The sequence below is a fragment of the Temnothorax nylanderi genome, unplaced genomic scaffold, assembly GCF_030848795.1.
Source record: "Temnothorax nylanderi isolate EJ_2023f unplaced genomic scaffold, tnyl_v1.0 TNYL_tig0016_pilon, whole genome shotgun sequence".
In the NCBI taxonomy this organism is placed as follows: domain Eukaryota; kingdom Metazoa; phylum Arthropoda; class Insecta; order Hymenoptera; family Formicidae; genus Temnothorax; species Temnothorax nylanderi.
This window is the reverse complement of record NW_027249078.1, coordinates 8,055-30,993: the sequence shown is the minus strand read 5'-3', so window position 1 is coordinate 30,993 and position 22,939 is coordinate 8,055. Positions and strand designations below refer to the sequence as shown.

The 22,939-nt window shown below is 40.0% G+C and overlaps 2 protein-coding genes across 5 annotated transcripts in view; one reads left to right on the top strand and one right to left on the bottom strand.

The window, feature by feature from the left end:
- Positions 1-15,085, top strand: part of LOC139768398 (uncharacterized) — a 99,560-nt gene extending 84,475 nt beyond the window's left edge. For all 4 annotated transcript variants that reach the window (XM_071698541.1, XM_071698539.1, XM_071698543.1 and 1 more), the window contains one exon: positions 954-15,085. In XM_071698541.1, the coding sequence (XP_071554642.1) occupies positions 954-1,084 (131 nt within the window). In that variant the 3' untranslated portion in view covers positions 1,085-15,085. The remainder of the gene's footprint in view (positions 1-953) is intronic.
- A 379-nt stretch (positions 15,086-15,464) lies between these two features.
- Positions 15,465-22,689, bottom strand: LOC139768558 (uncharacterized). Its single transcript, XM_071698886.1, has 4 exons — positions 22,665-22,689; positions 22,504-22,577; positions 19,272-20,993; positions 15,465-19,000 (listed from the first exon to the last, which is right to left on the bottom strand). The coding sequence occupies exons 1-4, from the start codon at positions 22,687-22,689 to the stop codon at positions 16,691-16,693; spliced, it is 4,131 nt and encodes a 1,376-aa protein (XP_071554987.1). The 3' UTR covers positions 15,465-16,690.
- Positions 22,690-22,939: the final 250 nt, after the last annotated feature.

Sequence of the window (22,939 nt, the reverse complement as noted above, 5' to 3'; positions counted from 1 at the left end):
AGTTGCTTGATTTTTCGAAAAAAATTACTGTAATACAATAGGTTAATTGACAAAAATAAGCAATTTTTGTGTCAAACTTGTAAGTTGCATGTATCTTTGTATTTATTCATAAATTAGCCGCTGATATTGTATAGTCTGAAATTAATTTTATAATTGTCATTACAAAATTATTTATGAAATTATGCATTAAAGTATCAAAATAAGAGAAATTATTTTATATTAAGTAAATCAATTTCTTCTTTTTTTCTTATAACAACACTGCTAGAGAAACTGATAATATTTCGTAGGCATATATTATGCTTGCATAATTACAATATATGTTGAAATATAATATATTGTATTAATGTGTTAACATTTTGTTTTTATCGAGTAATCAATGAATTTACAATCCGCCAGCCAAACAATCGATTGGTTAAACGTCCAATTAATTGAAATTCCAAAATGTTACTGATCGATATACTACAATTACTACGGTTCGAGTTTACTGTCTAAATTAACTAACTTGCTCGCATCTCTCCTGGGCCCATTAAAATAAACGAAAAACATTCACGTCGAACAGTTGTATATATATAAAAGCGATTTTCGGCTTTCTATGTGATTTTTTTCCATGTAGCTACATTTTTCACTGGGTTCATTTGATTTTGCTTTGATTTTGCAAACTCCATCGTGCATTTCCCCGAGCGATGTGTAACGTCTGACGTAATTAATTCACTCGTACCGTATACGCATACTCGAGATAACAAATTATACCTGAAGGGGTTGAAGCAACAAGCATGCATTAGCACCTAAGCGACGTGCGCACTGGTGATCCTCCCACAATGCATGCGACCTTTCAGCCCTGCAGCCGTTGAGCAAAGATGCTTAATTATCTCCTTGACCGCACGCACGTTTGAAGCACGTGGTACGTGTCGAGTGCGTTTCACGAGCACGTTTCGTGTCCTGTATGTAAGCAGATTCACTGGGACAGGCGGAGATCTACATCATCGTGGCTCTTTTGATCGGCTTCTTCACCGTGGTGATCGGTTGCTGGCTATCCGACAATTGCTGGTCGCCGGAACCGGAAGGGGTTGTCACCCTCGCATAGCCTAGTGCCGACTTCCGTTCCTCCAGGCGATAACAACTACTACTACGCCCCTCCTACAGGATTCTTCAGGACCTCGGCCGCTATTCGGATCATCGTGGTAACGCACCCGGCAACGCCAGCGGCAATCATCGACCGTTGCTCGACATCAATGACAATGACACGCTGTTGCGCGTATGAGAGCCACGCACGCGGCACCATCCTCATCGAAGAGGTATCGCTCGATCGACGGCATCCGCGAACCAACCTCCTTCGCAAGTTCCTATTTCACAAAAGACGAGCTTTCGAGCAGGGTCGGTTCTTGAGCACGAAAAGAGACGTCTGAGAAGGAAATAAAATTGAACGAACGAACTATGAGATTTTTCGCTCTGTATCACATATCGATTCTCAAAGTCGCAAGAATGCGAAATTTGCTTGTCGTTTCCATAATGACAATCGAAAATTGACGTATTGGATTAAACTAAACGAAAAGATATGTTGCGATATTTCGTACGAAACGGATGATGGTGTAGCTTATTTTATTCCATCGAGATGATCTCCAAGACTGACTCTGCAATTGTAAGTCAGTTTCTTTCGCCTCGTTATAAACGATGGAAGAGATTTTTTTAAACCTAATGAGAAATATGTATACGCACAGCATGTTTTGATTCGAACCCAGTCGGTTTTATTAGAGATATATTGTACGTTCTATTATATATATGTATATATTTAATCGTTAATTTAATTAATGCCTAATTAATCGGGCATTAATTGCGCGTTGTTATGGAGTCCGGAGTACTCGCGATGAATATCAATATTGAGGCTATTATCGCTTATTACGCAATCAAGGGACAAGCTCTCAGACTTGGATAATTGATTCCTCTTGAAGCAAGGTACAGCATTAAGGGAGATCTGCCTGATAATAGACGTCGAAAGAGAAAAAGAGATCTCTGAAACATATATCTTGAATCCATTTTTTATTTAATATAAACGCCATTTGTTATAATACACGTCGAAATATATGAATGAATCAACGTTCTCAGTCCATCTTTTTACTTCTTTTGCGATCAGGAAATCTCGCCAACTATTAAAATTCCCAAACGCGACTCCGAAGATTCGTCCTCAATTTTTATCCGCGAACTCGCGGATTCCTACATGGAATCTTCGACTCGAATGGCCTTTATGACCGGCAGAATTGTCTTTTTGCAATTTTAAGGTGAGGTAAAGTTTGAGAACCTCCGTCTCTCCCCTTCCGCTCGGACATCCGCTCGTGAAATTCGATCGTGTTTCCCACGTTCGTATGCACGAACGGAACGGATGGATTACGGGAACGACAGGAGCCAACGAAGTTCTTATTGCGATAATACGCGAAGTTGCTGCAACGGACGGCGACGCGCCGGTGGCCGCAACTTCGTTGCGGCCGTGCGCAAAGTCCGAAATGGGTCAACAGCCGTGGTCACCCCTTGCTCACCCTCGCTGAGAGCTCGCAACATCATTAAAGCGCATCGTATCGAGATGAGCGGCGAGAAACGCCCGCGCTCGCCGACCCTCTGTGCATGCAGCCCATATAGCGTGGATAACGACTTCGCCCACATGTCTTAATCATCATGTTGCACGTTTATGACGTCGACCGCGAACCCGTCGGGGACTGTTCTGATCCGTAGTTAACTTTCGATGAACCCTGAGCGAGTTCCCGTCCGACATTTTCTCGAATTTCGACGCCGTTCTATATTAATTTTGGCTTTAATTTCTCATCAGTCATTAATTGCTTCGCCCATTGCTCCATTATCTAACATATCGTATCGTTAGAAGATTGCTTTTCTCTTCTTGTACATTGTCACCGATGAAATTTGATGAGTTCTCGTGTAATGTTTGAACTTTATTACTTTCACTTACAATTGAAAATGCAGCAATAATTGTGTATTGAAAGTGGTTGATACATTTTCTAATGTTAATCTGATATATGTATTTTAACAATTACGAAAAATTCTTATGTCGGACATGGATTGCTAGAAGAGTTACTAATTACTTACTAATTTTAGATAAACAAATCAAATCGTAATGATGATATTCAATTCTTTTTTACCAATACCAAAAATTGACTTAATCTGATATTCCTACACGAATATATCGTGTATCACGTATAATTCGCTAGAATTTATTTACGTTATCAGATATCAATTACCTCGTTACTTACTTCGTTACTGGAGCGATTAAAATATCTTAGGTGTATATCGGTTATACACTTAATCGAACTATAGGAGTTGTTAATTACTACCCTATAGAGCTGTAGGATCGAGTATTGACTTAACGACGCCGACGTCGGGGATGGCTCGGTACGATGAACTGAGGATGCCGAGACCGTATTGGTTTTACTTTATAGCACACCTTACAGTGCGTATTATGCAGCAGATATACTAGAATTGTTTGAACGATATATACCGTTGTATTAATCCAGTAAACGAAATACAATTGACGATTGTTGACAACGTTCAGTTGACAGCTTCTGCTCAATGAACGTATTCTTGCGACCCATGCTTTGTTCTAGAACTCGGTATATTTTTAATAATAAGTTCTACTGTTCTTTTATTATCTCAGTAGATTTTTAATTTAACTTTTAATCCGATTTTACTATAAAACATTTATTGATACTCTTTTCTATTCATTAATTCGTGTCGAGATTTTAATTTAATGAATAATTCGCTGAAATTTTCTTTACAACGATGCTGTTATATCTTCAAGATACGTTTTTTCAACTTTAATAAATTAATAATGTACCTGGTAAACACATATTGCAAGCTCTAGATCGCTTGATTAGCTCTCAATGGAATCACTGCAACGGCAATAATACGTATCTAGGAAAATGCCGCGTTGCGAAAGAGGACGAATCTTGTTGACAAGATATCCGTATGATCGTGGTTTCTGCTACACGGTTTTATTAGCCAGGACGACGATGAAATCGGGTTAGTGAAAAAAATAAACCGCGAGCCGTGCTGGTTTCAGGTGTAAATGTCTCTAAGCGACTCATTTCAGAGAATCCAAATCTTTACAATATAAATGTCACATAATTATGGGAATGGTTTTACACGAACAATTACGGGATTATGGGAATGGATTTACACGAACAAAAGTAATAAACAAAATGCGATTTAGTCAAATCCACGGTTAAAATAAGAGAGGCGAAACATACTTTGTGAAGTTTCTTTATTAATTATTTAAACGGACACACAAATCTAACTAATACTGCAATATCTACATTGATTTAATTTTTTTTTATCAATTACACGTCACATTTTAACCAGTTCTTTTATTATTAAGAAGAGATTACAAGAATCTATTGTGAATTAATTATTAAACGTTACTTTTACTTAACGCGATGCCGAAAAAAAAACAGTAGAACTTTTTAAATTAAGTCAGTTTTCCAAGTTGACAAAAATTTGTGTGTAAGTCTATTCAAATCGTTTCGGAAAATAACGCTGGATTTCCAAAAATTTGATATAGTCGGCACCGATGAATAAGCGATTAAATACCGCGAGACTTTTTTTCATTCAGGAACTTGCAGCGAATCGCGACATGTTAATATCGCGCTTTCGGTCTAACAGAAATATTGGAAAAATTCCGCGGTGTCACGTAGATTTGATGCACTCGGGTATTTGCGAATGCATGCGTGTGACGTAAACGCGAAACAACGAACAAGATGCAGATATCTAGATGCGTGGCACGACAGTAGCAGACAGTACGATATATCACGCCATTCGGAAGGGACGCGATTGCCGTCGAATCAACCGTCCTGCTTTTTTTTCTTTTTTTTTCCCCCCGTATATTGTCCCGTGCGGGGCTAGCGGGCCGCATTGACAGGCTAATTAACCCGGAAACCTCTCCACAGCTTCCTCTGCGCCGCGTTTATTTTATCTGTCGCTCGAGCCCGCGGGCACGTATACACGCTGCACGTTTGATCGATTAATTGAATATTGATGCGCTCCGACAGGCGACTGATGATCTCAAAGGGCAAAAAAATTGCGTTTCGGGCTGAAATTTCATTAAAATATTAAAAATATACGACAGTCGCATTAATTCTTCGAAGAGAGACGGGCAACATGCATTTTTCTTTGACGTCGAAATATAATGTTAGAAATAAATGTATCGTGAAAAAATGGTAATGATAATACTGCCGGGCTTTTTGGAAAAAATTCGTTATTCGTTGATCTCATTTATTTTTACATGTTTTATTCAGAAGTATTTGCTTTGCCATGGAACAAAGCGTAGTATAATTTACTTTTTATATCACTACTATCATATTATTGAGAATTTACATTACCTAGATCATTTTTGTGAAAAGATTGATATCTTTATTTTTAAAAAATCTTTTCCGATCTATGTATATAATAGAATATATTTTTATTCTGACATTTTCAATTTGTTCGTTTGTTTTATGTGTCTAGCCGTGATAAAAGTGCAATATGACTTATTGTTAGTTTTGAAATCTTACAATAAATTGCGATATATATATACGTTAATACCTCTATATTATCTCAGCTGTCTGAACTATCTTTATAGAAAGATTAGTATTTTTATTTGAGAAAGTTCAACCTCTCTTAAAAATATACGTAACAAAATAAATTGCAATTTTGTATATTTCAATTTGAGTATGACATTTTCGACCTGCTTGTTCAGCAAAGATCGTCGAGCATGCAGCGCGGAATGTCTCGACGGTATCCGAAAGAGCTAACAATCGGGACCCGCCACCGGGGCTCTTCCGCCGATGAAGATCCCGGTGGCGTTTCCAGCAGGCGACGTGAATTATAGCGGACGGTGTGGCCAGTGCGAACCGGATACGATCGTCGCTGTACCCGTGCTCACGTATCCGCGCGAGGGTGAGAGCGTAACGCGCGGGTTTGCTGGCACGAGCCCGCGTGCTTCGTAAATCACCGCGGACAGTGGTACCGTCGCGTCGGTCCCTCGCGTACTCGCGCATATGCTCGCCGAACACGCTCGGACAATGCGCGTTCCGCGCGAACTGCCGCGGTCCCTGATGGTCTCGGTCAGATAGCCCAAGTCCAGGAATCCTCCCCGAAGCGGACCGCGACGCGCGATTGCTCATTCCGTCTGACATCCGTAATCCTTCGCTAGAAAGGGAGCTTATTAGTTTCCGTTAGGGAATAAATATCTTTTTTTGCTACCCTTTGGAAAGCGCAGGCTTCGAGTACGGGTTCATCGAGCGTCTTTGACATGTGGAAAAGACTTGATTCGAATATACGTGAGGAGACCATTTATATAAAAGTAACTGTATTAGTATGCTACATTTGCAAGCGAATGGAACTTTAGGAATAGAAAATACGCAACGCATATATATTTTTAGTTTTAAATTTGCGTTGAAAAGTACTCAAGTGTATCAACAACTGAGCTTCAGATTGAAGATTGAAGCAAAGTTTTAAATTACATGAAGAATAAGTTTTTGTTATATGCACCTTTGAAATTTTCTTTACCGAATGAAATGTAAAAATGTTTCGTTTCAATTTTGCGAAAGCGAAAACGGTTATAAATCCCATATACTTGCAAATTTGGTCTTACTATTTCAGCTACTTATTATGGAAATCAGATAGAATATACATTCATAGAAACCAAGGTGCTAAAATATAATTTGAAAGAGAAATAATTACTAATTCATAAAGCGAAATTTAAGTCAGATAAGCGATTTGGAAGTTGAGTAATCTAGCAATGCGAAAGTGATTTCAAAAAGTTAAATGGCAGGATCTTGTATAATAAATGTATCAGATATACGTTATTTCGTAGTATATAAATCAACTTTCGTTAAATTATCTTGCGGCTCACGTCGAATTTGCTTTGAAGGCTTGCGAGATGTGCGGAGGAGTGTAGAGGAAGGAGATATGATAAATTGGGGATACAAATTGCTGGGCTCGATTACTATCTACATAACTTGGTTGATTTATCGACAAAGGAGCAATCTCTTGATGTCGGGGTGATTATTATAAATTATCCAAACATTACGGATATTTATCTTAGATTTCTCTTCACTTTCCATAATAAATCTAACGTGAACAGAAGTAGGGAATAAAGCTTAACAAGCGAAGTAAAATTTCTGTATAGATGTAGGTCGCGATTGAGATCTTTCGATTTGTCGAGCAATGGCGAGCGACTGTCTGCAACGTTCGCTCGCACAATTGCCAATGCTTTCAAACCCTGCACATAAAAGGAAATAATAGCTGCATGAAGACTGACAACTGCAGAAGTGCTGCGATTCAAATCGCAGTTCGATTAGTGACGCAATGTCGAGGGGAGACTTTGTAATGTTACCAATTATTACTAGATGCGAATCCAATTTTTGTGCGATTCGATTACACGCAAATTTCCCTTACATTCTACTTCTTTACAAATTTTTACGAAAAACTTCCGTAACCTTCTACAAGTACAAAGGCTTGAATTAATATTGCAATACCAGATAACTTGGCATTATTCTATAAAAGAAATTGATTTGAGAATTTTTAGGATTATCTAAACCAGTAATTACAAATTTTTATTTCTATGTCTAAAAGCTCGCTATGTATTTACTTTTTTTTAACGATGAGAATTTCAAATATATTTGCGGATTTGGCGTAAAAAGTTATTCCTACAGAACTAAAAATCAACTGACAATGAGTAGTTGTATCGCGACGAATTTTCGCAAAATAAGCGCAACGAACCAGGGATGAAAAGAGTCGGGCGTTTTTAGACTACCACGGTAGCGACGGACAAAAACGCGGAAGTAAATGCGCCGGATAAGAATAATAAAGGCAAACGGGAACTCAGGATGCAAGTCGACCGCGTTCGCGAGTCTCCCAATTCAAGCAACGGTGAACGCCGCTCGCTGCGATCGTTACATAGTAATTGCGACAAGAAGTTGTCTCGAAAGAAATCGCCGTGCTTGGTGGCGGGGTCCTTGAGAGGGATGGAAAAGAAATCCCTCGTCCGGAGGCGGCTCGTCGTTGTTACTTATCTGGACCGGAAGTTTTCCTCGCGTTCTCAGCGAGCGGATCTTTTTTGCGAGGCGCGACTTCTAATTTCGATCGTCGGGACCACGACGCGAGTCGAGAGTTTCGCTGGCGGATAATTCGTTGCCGCGAGTCAAATAGCAGCGAGACTAATCCACAAAAGTATGCTCGTGGAATTAACGTTAACGTGGAGGAGCATCTCGGATCTTGTATTCGATCGCGATGGTCGAATACGCTCACTCGTCGCCGGAGAACGTTCTCAATCGGCTTTGCCTGCGCGAAACGTGCGTATATCCGCTCTTCAGGTAGAATTCTAGTTTAGCTAAAGATTTTCTTCTCGCAAGATGCGTAGGTATTAGTGTGAACGTACTGTGTATATTATAAGTCGCTTATTCGGCGAGCAATGGAAATCCGGTTATTATCAAACGTTTCCGACAGACGCGAATATTATCTGAAGAGCTGCCTCAGTAGGGTTTTGGAGAAACAAGTCAACTAATGCTTTTGAATATACGCGTAAATGAATTTTCCAGTTAAATGAACTAAAGAAAAAAATATGCGAAAGTAGGATACGCCTATACGACAACTTGGGATCAAAAAGTAAAAGACACAAGCGACATTCCATATCTAACAACATTTTTAGTATTTCATGTAGAAACGGAAATTTCGAGTTTATGCGTAACTGTTCTTGTGAGGCAAATCGAGATTTATCCGTGTGATCTTTAACTGAGTTGCGTTCTATATGTGTTCGAGTGCAGTAAAGGAAGAAAAAATTGATATCGCGCGACTTTCATAGCGGCATGCTTGAATTTTTCAGATATAAAGGGTAGTAAAAACCTTCGCATGCTTTCGCGATCAAACGCGCGCAATTACTATGCGAACTGAGCCCTTCACTGCGTACTTTGCTCCGCAGTATGAAGATCGTTTCATAGATAGCTTTTGCAGCATGGAATATCGTAACGATTCGGCTCGTATTTCGTACGTAACGCTGTACGGAAGAAGATAAGATTAGAACAATGTTCCATGCGTAGCTGGCTCAAATAGGTTCATAGTTTATGACACGCACGTCGAATGCGAGATTTTACTGACACGATAAATTATTGATTTATATCGCTCTTTGATGGATATTTCTGGAATTGCCACCTCTCCTGTCTTTCTAACTTCAGAAATATACGTTGGAATAATTGTGTTGCTTCATTATCGGAAGTTTAAACGAAACTATGACTTTTTTATAATTCTAATTTCTGAGGCATTCGTGATTGCCCATTTGATAATAAATAGGCGCTCGACAGGTTCTTTCCACGTCGAAATAAAAGAGGCATTTAAATATCATTACAGAATAGACATTTAGACACGCGTACATCGTTCATACGTGCATAAATTTCGAGAGGCGTTTTTTCACGCTTTAAACGACCAGTCTTTTGCTCTCACTTGTAGTCCACTTGTAGCAAGTTCAGCAACTAAGCTGGGCCACTTTTAGAACCGTCAGATTCTCGCGAAAGAAGGTAAATCCAGGTGAGAGGCTCTGGAATACCGAGCATCTCAGACAGTGAGAGATAGTAACGAACTTCTCGCCCCGTTGGGAGTGCCAAAAGCTGCGTTTCTCAATCGCATCTTATACCGCGCGATAAATCGCGGTTTTGTCTTTCTTTTTAAACAAAATTAAATTTTAAGAGAATTGCGCGTTTGAGATAAAAGAGAATAGTACGTATCTTGCCTCGCGCGTCATGTTAAAACCATGGTGCTTTTTATTTACGCGAACATAAATATCGTCTCTCGCTCTGTCTGTCTTTACTTTATGATACATCTAACTTTTGACATATCGAGTTCGATACGCGATTACACATAATGCAAGCTTGATAGTTATGTAGGTGCGATTTTGCTTTGCCGTTCTTTGTTTACATTTTAATTATTGCGCTCAATGGCACAGACCTCTCATTATCTCGTTTATTTAATGCACACGCAAGTGATATTATTACTATTTTAATTTCCGCAACTGGTGAATTGCAATCAGTCTAGCATGATTTCTAATAACCGAAAATATTTAATTTATATAACAATCTTATTTTCAATCTTGTCTGGATAATATTAAGATCTATAATATGTGACTTTCTATAATTTGAAATAAACTTTTTAAAGCTTTAAATTATTTACTGAAATTTATAATTCGACGAAGAAAAAATAAAATTTTTCTGAAATGACATTATTTATGATGTATGATATTTTGGTTGATAATGCGGAGAATAAACCGCATTTCTCATATTTTATAGATGGAACGCGTAGTCTGTTTTTTCACAAGTTATTAAAATTTGCAATATCACATGTAAATTTCATTTATTTTTCAATCTCTCTAACACGGGCTTTATTCGATATTTTTTACATCGGCGCGGAAATACTGCGTAAAGGTTAAATGTCGTTTCCATTTTGTGTCTTTTAATCACGATTTGTTGTATCAATACGAGCGATGGGTTAATTCAACGCGCGGAACACGTAAATAATCGATATACGATTAATATTTGCGACGTGTTTGCACTTTGGCATCCATTTTAACGGTCGATACTCGCATCGGCGCGGCGCAGCGCGGCGTGACGCACATTACGTTTTTACGGACGACGAGCGTCGCTCGGCGTCGCGAGCGTCGTGGTGTCATTATCTCTCGGAAAGTAATTGCTGTTCGTTAATGACGTCCTGTGCACCGTCCCGGCACAAAGGCGTCACTGGGACGACGGGGACCCGGCGACGTAAGGAGGACGATTATATATCGTAGATCGTTCTTCTGGAAATCGGATAGGCGTAATTAATGAACTTCCGACGAATTAAGGTGCGACGAATTCATTTCAAGCGGGAACAACGAACGCTATATCGACGGTGACACCCGCCGAGAAAACGACTCGTGTTTTTGATGTCATCCATCTGTGGGAATCGGAAAATCGATGCTACTCCGTGACACATCGGCGCGTTCTTACCTCACTCGCTCTCATTTGAATTAACCGTATAATAGAAGTGATTTGATGTAAATCGCAATGGCAATGCACGTTTTAATTTGGGATATATTGAACCAGATAAACTTTAACAAGTAGAATTCAGAGGCATCGACAAATGATTTCTTTTGCCAATGGAAAATTCATAATAATTCCCCTGGATAATTAAATATACATCATGTGAATCGGATATACTGTCCGATGTGGATATTAAGATCAAATATCCAAGTGCATATATTTGTAATTTATATTATTTTAAATAACGAGAGCGTGACCGTTATTGAGCAACTCTCTCGAATTGTAAAATACCCCTGCTAATGCGATTAATGTATCGGATTATATTCTCCCTTTGTGATTTATGCATTTCGTGGTGATACGATTAAAAGTTTTGCGATGCAACTAGGAAAGGATTTACAAACCGCCACCCGGAATTAATATCGGTTTTCGATTCCCGGCTATCATCCATTTGCGATCGTAGCGAGAGATCAATGTTACTCTAGACTTCAACCTGTTCGCGTGCGCTCGCAAACGCGACGCACGCGGCATCGTACATTAATAAAAGGTGATAATAATGTATTAAACTAAGTGGACCAACGTCTCAAAGCCACATATGGAAATTCTAAAAAGGGTCGTAGCATAGGGAGACCCGCTTGAAAGTGTTATAAGTGCATCGCGTTAACCAATCGGCCGATCGATCGTCCCTTGTTAATCCCCTTCGCGAAGAGCCATTTACACGATCGAAGCGATGACGTGTGAAAAAGCGACGATTGTCGAGGTAAGAGATTCACTTTAATGTGCGCTACTAGATTAAGTAAGTACAGTTTGGCAGATGAGAACGTTAAAGAAAAAAATTTATTGGACGTTAACAAAGTGGTAGATAAAAGAGAGCAAGAAAGTTATTAGAAATTAAAAATTTAATAGTTTTAATACGTTTAATGATGTATGTTTAAGAATTCTAGATTTCAAATAAAGAAGGATATCATATATATTATGACAAGCATATTATGTCCTAAATCCAAAATGAGATCTATAAATGTTATAGAAATATAAATTTTGGATGTTAATGTAAAATTGTACATTGCTCTCTTAGTTTATTTTATTATTGATCAACTAATTCAGCACTGTATTATCTTCAATTGTATGTAATTACATAATATTAAATATTTTATCGTGTTGAATTATACACAATTTTATATAATGTATAATAAAATATATCATTCCATCATGATCGTGCCTAAGTTTGCGAGACGACGTTGCGTTTTTCGCTTCAATCGGAGAAATGCATTACCGGTGCTGTATACAAGTTATGAGTGTCATGACTTGCAAATCTCCCCGTGATGTAACAAAGATTAATGCACTCGAACGCGAAACGTATTGTGATCGGACAGGCCGATTGGTTAATCGTTAATAGGCGTAGATAGTAAAATATCGATATCAGCTTGAGCTACATAACACGTACCACTGTCTAAAAAAATTAAACGTACGAAATATTTCCATAAATCATATACATATATAAATATACATATATATATATATTATATCTGTATTTATATATATGAGGCACTGCAATTTTTTTTTCTAATACGTTTTAAACTATCTTTTTATTCTCACGAGACGTTACCTTTTTTATATTTTTACTAAAGTACGAAACGATGCATGGTGTGTACACAGTGTCGTATGAACGCATCACGTAGACATCTCGACTAGATGAAAGTTGTATTCAGGACACTATAGACTGAACGTATTATTATAAAAGGACTAGTCGTACACTCTGGACGAATTTTATTTTTAAATTCTTCCTGTAATGCCGAAATGTAAGATGTGTATCGTCTGGTCTGTATATATGCTTGCCCCTCATATATAACGGTGTCACCAGCTAATTAAGCTATTCGCTGTCATCCTTTTTTTTAAGACACAACCGTATGAAAAAATATAATTAAATAAATTAAATATTCCTATCAACAGTATTATTGGCGATATGTAAACTCTAAGCGGTTTAATTTAAAAACCGATACACGTTTGTTTCGAAGGCGTACATACGCGAAAACATAATAAATACGCCGGATTGTATACCGTACAATTCGGACAATAATATTCCGCGACAATTGTGTACAGAACACTGCCGCGAGTTATTGAAATAAAATGTTGGGAAAATAAAATTTACATTCTCCAATCAACGATATTCATTTCATTTTATTTTTTTACATTCTACGAGAACAGAATGAGGTATTGAAATTTCATATGAAGGCATCGTTTAGCAAAACCAGCCTGATATAGATGGTAGTCCTCTGATAAAAAGATAATTAAATGTAAGAACCGCATTCGTCCCTTTGAAAAAAAATATATATCTATAACTACCTTGCAGTCGCATTCTCCATATAAAAATCCCATTTTCCTGGTTGTAATAATTAATCTTTCAAGCACATAATCTTTAAAGGTGCCTTTAAGTTCCGCGTTTCACGCGTTGGCTTGGTTCACTTTTGTCTCCGCCTCTTAGAATATTAATGGCTCTTCCCAGAGACAAAGACACGGAGACGATACGACGAACTTTTAAAGCGACTAATATCCTAACTTTTCTCAAATGAGTGATGCGCTTTTACATTCGTTTTTTTTTTTACTTACGATTACATGCACGTATTTTTGTTAAAATAATCACGTGAGTAAGTGTGTTATATATGACGCGGCGATTCGCGCTATGCATTCGAAAGCCAGTCATCGCATATAAATCATGTAAATCATGACGAATGATTTTCTATCAACGTTAGTGGATAATGATAACATCGTTTCGGATAATATCGCTATTGATTAATTTTTTGAGTCACTGTCGTTCGAAAATAGTGGTCATTCCATTTTTGTCGATACTAACTTTTTGTGAGTCGAGATATGTTGCCGATATTTGTAGATTTGCAGTGCAGCTCAAGTTAATATTTTTCGGAATGTGGCTAAATTATTTAACAACTAATTTATCTAATATTCTAATATTCTAATATATTAAATTTTCGCAGTTTTGTCGGCTGATATCGTCTCCTTTTATCGTTAAGTGTGCGAATCTTCAGCTTTGATATGCGATTGCCGATGTGCGTGCGATAATTAGCCGCGACGTCCATGTCTTTTGCTCACTCGGCGCAGCTGCAGCAGGTGTAAATATATTACATATATATACATATATTTTAGTGTGCATGTGCCTACTTCGTCTTATAGTTTGATACTGTTGTATATACGTGAACTGTATGTACCTCGAGTTACTGTAAAACACTTTAACTGTCAATTATATGGAGTTTTACGATATACACAAAACTTCGGCCAGCATAAATTACATACCGTAGGCATATACATACATATAACATGTACGTGTGAGTACGTAAGTATGCGTATAGTCGGTATATAAATGTGAGATGACGGCCTGTGCATAATTCTAAATTAGGTACATTTGAAGTAAGGCCCGTACGTATGTATTAATTAAAACGAAGGGAGAGATGTGTAACTTGATTCTAGGGAAAGAGCAGTAACTTCTAAGAGTATCGAGACGGGTAAAATACTGTCTCGTCCGCTAATTAATCCTAGAGTACACTCGAGTATACAAGACCGTACCTAGAACGCTAGTTTCGCAGGGCCTATTCTGTACTTGGATCCTTTCCGCGCCTTTGAACGCGTATATATCACAAGGTATTGTGAGTACAAATTGTACTGTACATTAATATTTCTTGTTAGTTTTTAATTGCTTTCTTTAGAATAAGTTTGTTTTTTGGGGGGTAGGGAAGAGTTGGACAAAATTGGTAGACTCTGCTTCTGATACGATAAAAATCCAGATACTTACCATCGCGTAAGAGAGTATTCGTATCTTTACAAATCCATCTTCCAACTTGTCTCTTTAAAAGTTTCACAGAGAGATCGCTGTGCTTTAGGAGATTTTACTCTTGCGTTGTAAAGGAGATATCCCGAAATAGTATTTTACTTGTTGACGATTATACGTATGTAACCATTCGCCGTAACTCAAATATAGAGTTGAACGATATTAAACGAATTATTAAATCAAATGGTGATTACGATGTTTCAAACGATGTTGTCTTATTAATGTGCGCTTGGTCCTTTGTAGCTTGAAGTGTCCCTTAATTTCCAAGCGTCGATTGAGGTAAGTTTTAGGGTGCCTTTGTGCTCTTTATTACGTTCCGCTGCATTTTATCTAAATAATCCGATATATTTATTTACAATATAAAACGATTATATATATGGATACATATAAATAATGTAAGAACAATGAACATATCGATCGTATCGTTAAACGTGCTCGTGTTATATAATATATATGCTTCCAAATATATATATTTTTTGTTTAAGATTTGATTTTCTCTGCATATGAATTTTATTCTTATTAATTGATTTTTATTAATTGATTGGTAAAGTTATATTACTTAGAAAAATATAATAATTATAGTGCGTATTTCTTAAATTTTAATCAAATATAAAAATATTAAGTTAATATACATATATCGGTATACAAAGTACTTATAAATACAGGATTAGGCAGTATAAATCTTGATAAAAAATTTCTGTTTGTAATAATTCAATCGTAATAATTCAGTTCAGTATGACAGTTTTTTCAAACTTGTTTCTAATCCCTAAAAAATACGAGGCTTTTACAAAATTAGAAGAATCGTACTACACTTATAACAATAATTTTTGCTAAATTCCCTAATAACTTTAAAATATCTTTGCTTTTTCTTCTTATAAAATTCGAAAACGATTTTCTGCCCAGGGGATAGTACTGAAAGTTCTATCCTACGTATTCATATTTACAATAATCTCGTTAGCTTCTTTATTCCGATGTCGCGAAAAGTAACGACGAGAAATGATTTAGGGAATGATCTCTTAAATAAATACACAATGGGATGATTCGCATGCTTACACTAATAAGGCGTTCCCAATGATATCGCTATATTGCCTAATTCGCGAAATTTTTACTTTTGGTATTTCCTCTTTTACAAATAACCTAACGTAAAGATATAAAATGAACGTATACGAATGATATTACCGCAGGAGTATAATTTACTTTTTTACAGATATTGCACACGCAATGTCCTGCCGAGCTTCCTTTCCCAGCACGAGAAAAAGCGCGGTTGCTCCACCGTGAGTTTCATCAAGCAGCAGCGCTTTTTCTCAGACCCTTCTTGCTTTGACAAATTATGCTTAATCGTTATCCCTTTGTTTCTCTAATATCTATAGTTCTATAGGAAAGTATGGTCGAAATGATGATCGTATGTTAGAAGCGCTCAATGCGCTCCCAGTGTTTTAACTTTTTACGACGTAAATGACAGCGCGATGATAATAATTTAGGAGCGAAATTAAGTACGTAAGACTACGGTACATGTAAAGTATGTAAGTTCCTTCAGTCTCTCGAAACTTTCTACGTTTAGCGTAATAGAATGCCTCGAGAAATCTGTAGATCTTTTTCCGACAGAATGTTATTTTCTTTTGAAATGTAAGTTTTCCTACGAAACCATTTATTACCGAAAACAAATCCTGAATGTTTTGCTTCTCGAAAGAAGCTCATATGGGAAGCCCCCTTACGATCTCCCATTGCTCCTCGAAGCACGGAATTGTCGATCGCGTGTGTTACGATTTGATGACAGTTTGCTCGCGGCAGAATGATTTACTCTGAGTCGTTAGTTCTTTTTCGAGAGCTCTTGAAAGAAGGCCTCGATAGGTAACGTCGGCTCGTCCGTGGTGATCTTGAACTGCGGCGAGACGAGCCTGCTCTCCGGCGAGACCGCCTTGAACATGCCCGGCTTGTCGTACAGAGCGGAGGCGGAGCTCGTCAGGTCCGCCACGCTCTGCGACGCCTTGGCGAACAATTCCTCTTCGTCGGATCGCACGTCGAACTTCGTCGTGGTCTCCGTGGCTTCTGGCTCTCCCTCCCGCGTCGCGTCGTCCTCGCTTCCGGCGGTCGCGGAAGCTTCCGGCTTCTCGGTTCGACTCGTTTGCTCGGTCCCATCGCTCGAAATCCGTCCGCGAACGTCTTCAGCGAAGGTCGCGTCGGTCGGCGCCGCTCTTGTCTCCTCGTTCTGCGAAACAGTCTCCCCTTGGTTTTTGCTCTCCTGCACGCCGAGTTTCACCGGATGGCTGTCGAGTGACGCGGCTTCTCCCTTCTCGCTAACGATCTCGTTGCCCACGAGACGACTGTTCGACGAGGCGGTTGAGTAGAAACTGGTTTCCTCGGCGGCCATCTCCGTAGGCTCCTCCTGCCGCTTGCTGTCCGGATACGCCGTTGCCGCGTTGTTCTCCTTGTGCAGCCTGCTCTTCATGACCGGCCGCCTACGTATCGATGACGAGTACACGTTCTCGGGTCGCACCGAGCTCTGCCTCGGAACATTCGGAACGTTCTCGCTGAGCTGAGATCGTGTGGGACTGGTCGTAGTAGAGGCAATTCTACTTCGGTAAACGTTGCCGCTGATCGGTCGCCTCTTCGGCACGAATTTATTCTTTTCGGTCGTAGAGGATACGCCCTCCTCCGAGTATCGTTCTTGATCTCTCGCAGTCGCAGGGGACGACGTAGTAGTAGTACGATAGTTTACTCTGGAGACGTATTTGTATCTGCCGGTAGTCTCTCGAACGGTATCGCCCGTTAATTGAGCCTGTTGACTCTTCGAGCTCGACGTTCTCTGTCTGGTATGAGGACCGCGCGTCAAGGCTTCGCTGGACGGCGTCGGTGCTACCTCCGTCGTCGAACTCTGAGATAGTCTGTTCTTGTAATCCATGCGGCTCTTGTAATCCTTGATGCTGAAACGCGGTCTGGTAGCATTACCGTATCTTAATGGGCGAATCCTGTGAGATTTGGACGTAGAAGTGGCGACCTGAGGAGCCTGCGTTACGGGTTGCGGGGTAGTTGTCGTCGTCGTCGTCGTTGTCGTCGTTGTGGTGGTTGTCGGGCCGTCTGTTGTCGCGCGATCGTAATAATTACCGTCGGTCTTTACGTAGAGATCTTCCAGCGGTATGCTAGTGACGACGTTCACGTTTTGCTGACGAGTATCGGTGTTATAATCCTCGATTTTGCCGCGGTTGATCTCCGTGTGATATTCTGACACTTGTTCTGGCACGATGCTGTCATCGCGATGGTCCTTGCGTTGATCCTCCTGGTATCTCTCATTCTGCTGCGAAGAGTAATCATAATATTGATTAATTGGCTGGCTTGTTCCGTATGAAACGCTCGGCTGATTCGTCGCGAATTGGTTATTCTCATTGTAGTTATTCTGATTGTAGTTATTCTCATTGTAGTTATTCTGATTATAGTTATTCTGATTGTAGTTATTCTCATTGTAGTCCGGCGCAGGCTCCGTGGTCTGTCCGTAAGAATTTAAGGAGGCGTACGCATTCTCCGTGACGATCTGCGTGTCGTACGACTCGTCGTGGCTCACTTTCGTTCGATGACTTGGTCGTTTCCTGACGTTACCTCTCTTCTCCGTTACCGCTTCCTCGTTGTAACTTGCCTGGGTGGGCTTTATTCGTCTTCTTCGCGAAGAGTCGTGCTGATTGTGCTGCTGCACGTCTTCTCTATTGTACTTGAGGTAGTCTTCCTCCGGGTAAGACGTCGTGACGGGTTCCTGCGTGGTTGTCGCGGGCTTTCGTCGTCGACCCGGCGCCGCCGGACGACGAGTTCTGGATCTCTGTGTCGACACTGTTGGCGCGGTTTGCACTTCCGGTGCCACCGTCGTCTGAATCGGTACTTCCTCTGCGTACAGGGTCAAGGGAATGGCAGTTTCCGGCGGCTGGCTCGGCGGTTCCGTCGGCGAGAGTTCGTGCGCAACGGTCGTCGGCTTTTTGCGGCGTTGTGGATCGCGGGACGGTTTCTGCGGACGGTACGGTCGCGTCTCGGTTTGAGGCTCACGGTAATTGACCTGTTGCTCCTGATAGCTGTTCTGGTAATGCTGCTGGTATTGATAATTCTGGTTCACCTGATTTTCTGGGATCTGGGGTACCTACGACAGACAGTTTAGAATCGTTTTTTTATACTTTGTAGGAAAGAAATAGCTATTTATAATAGATAATGAGTTATTAAACATACAGTTAGATTGTATTAATTTACTTCAAATAATGTACTTCAAATAATATTATTAAATTTTTGTTGAAAGAATTTTATGATTTAATATTTTATCTACTCGTCTTTTTTTTGGTTTAATTTTCGTGGTGTTTAGCTATTCATTATTTAATTAAAGCGGCAGGGCGATCAATTATAAAATGAGGTATTACCTGAGGCTGAAGTCTCAGCTGTTCAACATTGTAAATACCAGGTTCCGACACCAGAATATTGCCATCTGTAGTGACCTGCGGTTCGAATTGCGCCAATTGAATTGTGTATGGCATATTGGCCGGGAGCCTCACGATCTCTTGTGACTGATTCTTCGCGGATTCCGCGGCAAGTCTAGCTGCCTCTTCTTCCTCATTTTCCCGTTGCGCAAGTTGATTGAGCTGTTCCTGCTGTTTCTTCAGCTCCTCTTGCTGCTGCCGTTCGATCTCTAGTTTCTGTTGACGCTCCTGCTCCGCCAGTCTCTGTCGATCGCGCAGCAGCAATTGTTGCTGTAGCAGAAACTGTTGCTCGTTAAAGTGCTTGAGAGAGACGCTCTCCGGTGTCTCGTAATCCGGTATCGGCGTCGGTGGGTAAACCTCAACAGGCTCGAAGGAGTTCTGCGGTCTGTGGTACACGTTCTTCGGACCCTGTGTGATTTGATTCTGGTTTACGACCTCTTGACTGAACTTGCTCGGTGGATTCTCCTTCGGCAGAACTTCATTGATGTCGGACGTGTATTTGCTCTTCGGCCACGTGGGGGGTGTAAGTTCCTGATGTTCCGAAACGTAATAAGTGCTCGTAGTTCTGGGATTAGGTAATTCGGTTTGTCCGCCTTTTTCGTGCTTGTTACGCGTATCCGGGCGTTTATTATAGTGCTCCCGAGCCGCGTCGTTAGTCTGGCCGAATTTACTGGGATTCCGCGTGACGGCGGTGGTAGACGGTGGCGTTGACGAGGGCGAGTAGACCGCGGGTGGCAACAGAGTCTCGTACGGCAACGAAGGGCGGAAGCTGTACGGGTTGTACGATCCGGGTGGCGTCACGTAACTGATCTCGTGACTTTCGTGCACCAGGAAGGCAGGATCTCGCTCGTAGGTGGACTTATAATGATTCGAGGGATGGTTCACTTGACTGTAGAAGTTACCGCTGCTCGCCGAATTTAGTACCTGCGAATTGTGAGATTGCGCTTGGTATCTGTCGTATACATCGCCATCGTTGCCGCTGATCTTCTGCTTGCCGAAGTCACCCGGGATCTCCGCGCCGGGCGGCTGGAAGTACGGTTTCGCGCTATTAGCGACTTTCAAGGATTCGAACGGTTTCTCCGGTTGGCGGGGTGGCTGCAACGCTTGCGATGCCTGCAACGCCTGCATGGCGAACGGCGGGACGTAAGGACGGTTGCTTGGGATACCCTTGATGAAATAGGTCGCCGCGCGTACGCTATCCAGTGGTTGCTGATGGACATTCTGTGCCGCGTAGGCTGCCTGCGGCGGCTGTCTCGGCAAGTAGCTACCGCTGTCGCGCACGACCGGCTTGCGGTGTTGGCTCACCTCGAAACGATACGCGTCCTTAGGCGGTGGTATCAGGAACGTATATTCCCGGGTCTCCGTGGCCACGTGTTTAACCGGCGTCTTGATCTCGCCACGCGCTTTTGTCGCCGCGTGTCCGAACACCGTGAAACTACCGAGTATACTCGGCGGACTGTATTCGTGAACCGGCGGCTTGCCCTTTCGCAACGGCTTCAGCTTTTCCGAAGTCGCCATGTGCTCCTGAAACTTGCTCAGGACGGGATGCACCTGGACGTTCTTCTCCAGGTGGCTCGACGGCGACACGTTAGTGCCGATCGTTTCCTCGTAGGAATTGGTCAGAGGTCGCCAGCCATTCGCGATCATCGACGATCGTGTTGGTGGCTGCGGATCAAAGCTTGAGCTTTAGTTATCGAAACAGAGATTCAGGAATATATATATATATATATATATATTGAATATATCAAGCGCCTAATCATTGTAAAATTAAATATACGAGGATAATTAAATCAGTAGTATTTGCGCGTATTAATCTTACTGCCCTAACTTCGGGATAATTATATATCTTATTTTAAAAATACTTTTTTTATATAATTAATTCTCTTTATTTATTTAATTCTATTTATTCAGTAACAAAAATTGTTAGATAATGATCCATTAGACTGGTATATCGCGATGGAAGAATTTTTTATATAGCCTTATAAAGCTTTCGTGTATATTCCCTACACGGTGCATCAAACACAATTTTCGTTCACGCCATAGCGGCGACAACAATAGTAATGTGATACTCGAACTTCCTGGAGAGGTTAATGGAATGGTTCCTGTTCCAGTTTTCACCGAGGTCCGAGAAAATCGTAAGTGAGACTGTTATTCTCCGCCATTGGCGGCAAGCGGTGGTCTGTGTAATCAGAAAATAAGTGTGCGAGGCCTTAGGCAGCACGCTATTTCCGAATTACTTTCCACGTCCGTGTGTTCAGAGACGATAAACCACGAAATTTACTCACACCCCGCTAACATTTCTAATAACGGTGCGAAATCAAATCTAAAGTTTCGGAATATTCCATCGACGAACGTGCGTGCACCCTGCGACGCTCGTAAAGCAAGGGTAATCGTCCTTGGTAGAGCGAACTATCAGCGATTTCCCAACTTATTCCGTTTCTACAGCAGTAAATCAGAATCCTCACATACTTCCGATTGTCGCATAAAACGTCAATGAAATGAAAATGGAGAGAATTCATGACTCGATAGGCAATAAAATACATGACTAGCTATGGCTATGCTATAAAATTGCGCTAATAAGATACTAACTTTATTTAATAACAATAACTTTATTGCGTAACAAAAGATTGGTATAATCGTTCAGGTAATTACAAAGAACATGAAAAAAATGTATTCGCAAAAGGTAAGGCGCCAGTAAAACTACTATTATGATGCCTACCCGTAGTAAAAACAAGAATGATTGAAACACAAGGTGGATAGATTATAAAATAATAAGATTACGAACACATAGAATAAAAAAATAGATATATAATGTAATATATGTATGTAAAATATATGTATAATACTGATTGATATATAAAAAACGAGATTCGACAAAACGGATAGCGGTGATGGTGCGAAAAGAGAAGAATGAAGAAAATTTAATATCAGAGAATGAGTTAAAATATTTAAAGACAATTTTTCGTTACAAAGGATTTCAAAGAATGCTATTGTCATAACTTTCTGTTCGACTATTTTAATATCTTGGCTATTAAACGTTGATGCGAAAGAAAGTAGTAAGAGTAACCCATATTATGGTGATAAAATGTAGTAGTATTATTTATAATTAACAATAAATAACGATAACAACTTATAACAGAAATTATGCGAAACTTTTTATATTAGTCATACTTACGGTTTTAATGTCAGCACGATCTACCGATACGGTAATCGCTCCTATGGTGACAAACAGCCACGCCGTCAGAACACCTATATGGTTTGAATAATATAAATTAAAACTTGTACGCGCATGTCGAATAAAAAATTTTGTGAATTTAGATCGAAAATTATACTTACAATTCAATAGTAATATTGACGACATCGTGGCAGACCATGAGGTCATTTACCAGAATTCTGCAATAAAAAAGTCAAATTATTAATAATATTATATCCGACACGTATCTTACTTAAAATATTCTTAATAATAAATAAATTATTAATAAATGCGAGATATAACACATTACGTTAGTAGAAAGTAAAAACTTCTGCATTTGAAATAAAGATCTCTCTTTGAAATAAAGATCTCCATTTACGACATCAAAATGTTACTTTCTGCGGGATAGAATCGGCTT